The sequence below is a fragment of the Amphimedon queenslandica genome, unplaced genomic scaffold (assembly GCF_000090795.2).
Source record: "Amphimedon queenslandica unplaced genomic scaffold, v1.1 AMPQUscaffold_6603_Cont21441, whole genome shotgun sequence".
NCBI classification, from domain to species: domain Eukaryota; kingdom Metazoa; phylum Porifera; class Demospongiae; order Haplosclerida; family Niphatidae; genus Amphimedon; species Amphimedon queenslandica.
In genome coordinates this window covers 1-1906 of record NW_003553108.1, presented here as the reverse complement: position 1 = coordinate 1906, position 1906 = coordinate 1, and the positions used below count along the sequence as shown (strand labels likewise).

The 1906-nt window shown below is 32.3% G+C and overlaps 1 protein-coding gene across 1 annotated transcript; it reads right to left on the bottom strand.

Annotated features, from left to right (window-relative positions):
* Positions 1 to 59: 59 nt before the first annotated feature.
* LOC105315955 (disks large homolog 5-like) lies at positions 60 to 1900 on the bottom strand. Its single transcript, XM_020007580.1, has 6 exons — positions 1872 to 1900; positions 964 to 1059; positions 788 to 912; positions 544 to 662; positions 311 to 402; positions 60 to 260 (listed from the first exon to the last, which is right to left on the bottom strand). Exons 1-6 carry the CDS (start codon positions 1897 to 1899, stop codon positions 160 to 162), a joined length of 561 nt encoding a protein of 186 aa, XP_019863139.1. The 5' UTR covers position 1900; the 3' UTR covers positions 60 to 159.
* Between the last annotated feature and the right edge of the window lie 6 nt (positions 1901 to 1906).

Below are 1906 nucleotides of genomic sequence, written 5' to 3'. Positions count from 1 at the left end.
ATTGTAACTTTCTATGAAAAATTTAGAGTCCCAGACTTTGCGTGATATGGATGGCAGCATTTTGCCTGAAGCAGCAGCCATTACACTAAAAGAATAAAAATGAAAGATGATAATAATTATTAATTTTGTTTCTGATGATTATGATGAAATAAAAATGACTCAGTCTTCTTCTTCCCATATGACCATATTCTGTTGACACGCTATTTCACTCTTAACTTGTTTGACAATGTTGTCCAACCCGCCACTAATCTCAATCTTGCCTACAAAAAGCACAAGAATTCAATGAAAACTAATAATATTTTATTCCTACCAGTAAAACAAGACGAGTATTCATCTTCTATCTGCTTTAAATCCTGAAGATACTTACTGACAGTCTCAGATGAGCATTTGTATACTTGGAACCTACAGAAATGGAATCAAGTGCCACTTGTAGTGTTATTAGTAGTTACTTTACATTTTATTATTTTATTATTTTTACTATTATTTTATCATTAATTTTTATTATTTATTATTTTAGTATTTAATAATGTCCTGGACACTTACTTGAAGGTGATTGTGCTGCTCTTCTTAGTGAATAACAATAAAGTGATGGGATTGATGGAGGAGAGGGCACGATTGTTCTTTAATTGTGTTGGCTCTACCATCAACACACAGTGTTGATCCTGACAATTAAAAAATCAATAATAATAATAATACCAATGATGATGATGATCATTTATTATAATTATAATTATTTATTATAATTTATTATATTTATTACGACAATGGTAACCGTTATTATTATTACTTGGTCGGCAATTGATTTGATATCAGATACTATGCAATAGCGGACATTCTCTCCAGTCCTCTTTAAGAGGATATGATCAGTGGCTCCTTCATTGTCTTTAAGCATTGTGAGTGAAGTGTGGGACTCTACATAAACACAGTCTCTCTCTCAATGCACTGAATTATGGCATCACTTACTTATTGGAGGCAGAGAGAAGGCAGAGTCTTCCAGGAGAGCTTGTCTCACTTCATTCTCACACACTCCCATTATGATAACGGGCCTTGGGGAGTTGACTGTAGCAAAAAATAAGGATGTACATGTATAATACTAAAAAGTGATTATTCCTATTTTATTGGCAAGATGCAGGCAAAAAACTGATAGCCAATATCATGAAAACAGGTTGACAATGTACATGTAGTACAGGGTAATTGGCCAACTTTTGGTGCAACTTTTAAAATTCATAAAAAATTCAATTTTGATCGAAATCAGCTCAAACTTTCTACACAATATAAGTACATGTATATGCATCAGAAAAAAATATAAAAATGCAGGATCCTCTCCTAGTCATTTTTGGCAAATTTCGGCCAATGACACTGTACTATAGTACAGGGAATTGACCTGGTTTTTGAGCAACTTTAAAAATTCATTAAAAAATTCAATTTTGATCAAAACTAGCTCAAACTTTTTACACAACATAAGTACATGTACAGTATATGCATCCAAAAAAATTATAAAAATAGAAAATTTTTTCTTTGACATTTTTGTCAAAATTTGGCCAGCAGGGACTTTGGCCCAATTTTTGAGCAACTTAAATTCGTTAAAAATCATATTTTGATTGGAATCTGCTCAAACTTTCTAAACAACATCAGGATGAAGACATTCATCCTAGATATTTTTGACAAAATACTCTGTACTAACAAGTCCACAGTATACTTAAACTAATCTTGGGGCCATTTTAAAATTTGTAAAAACAATCCAATTATAGCTTAAACTTAAACTTTCTACACAGCCAGTATACAAGCCTTTTATAATGAAATATATACTAGCACTGTGGCTTCTTCCAATGTGTAGGGGGATACCCTATTATAGCTGTATATCCTCTTACCTCTTAACATCCTAACTGGCTGGAACATGTCGTAA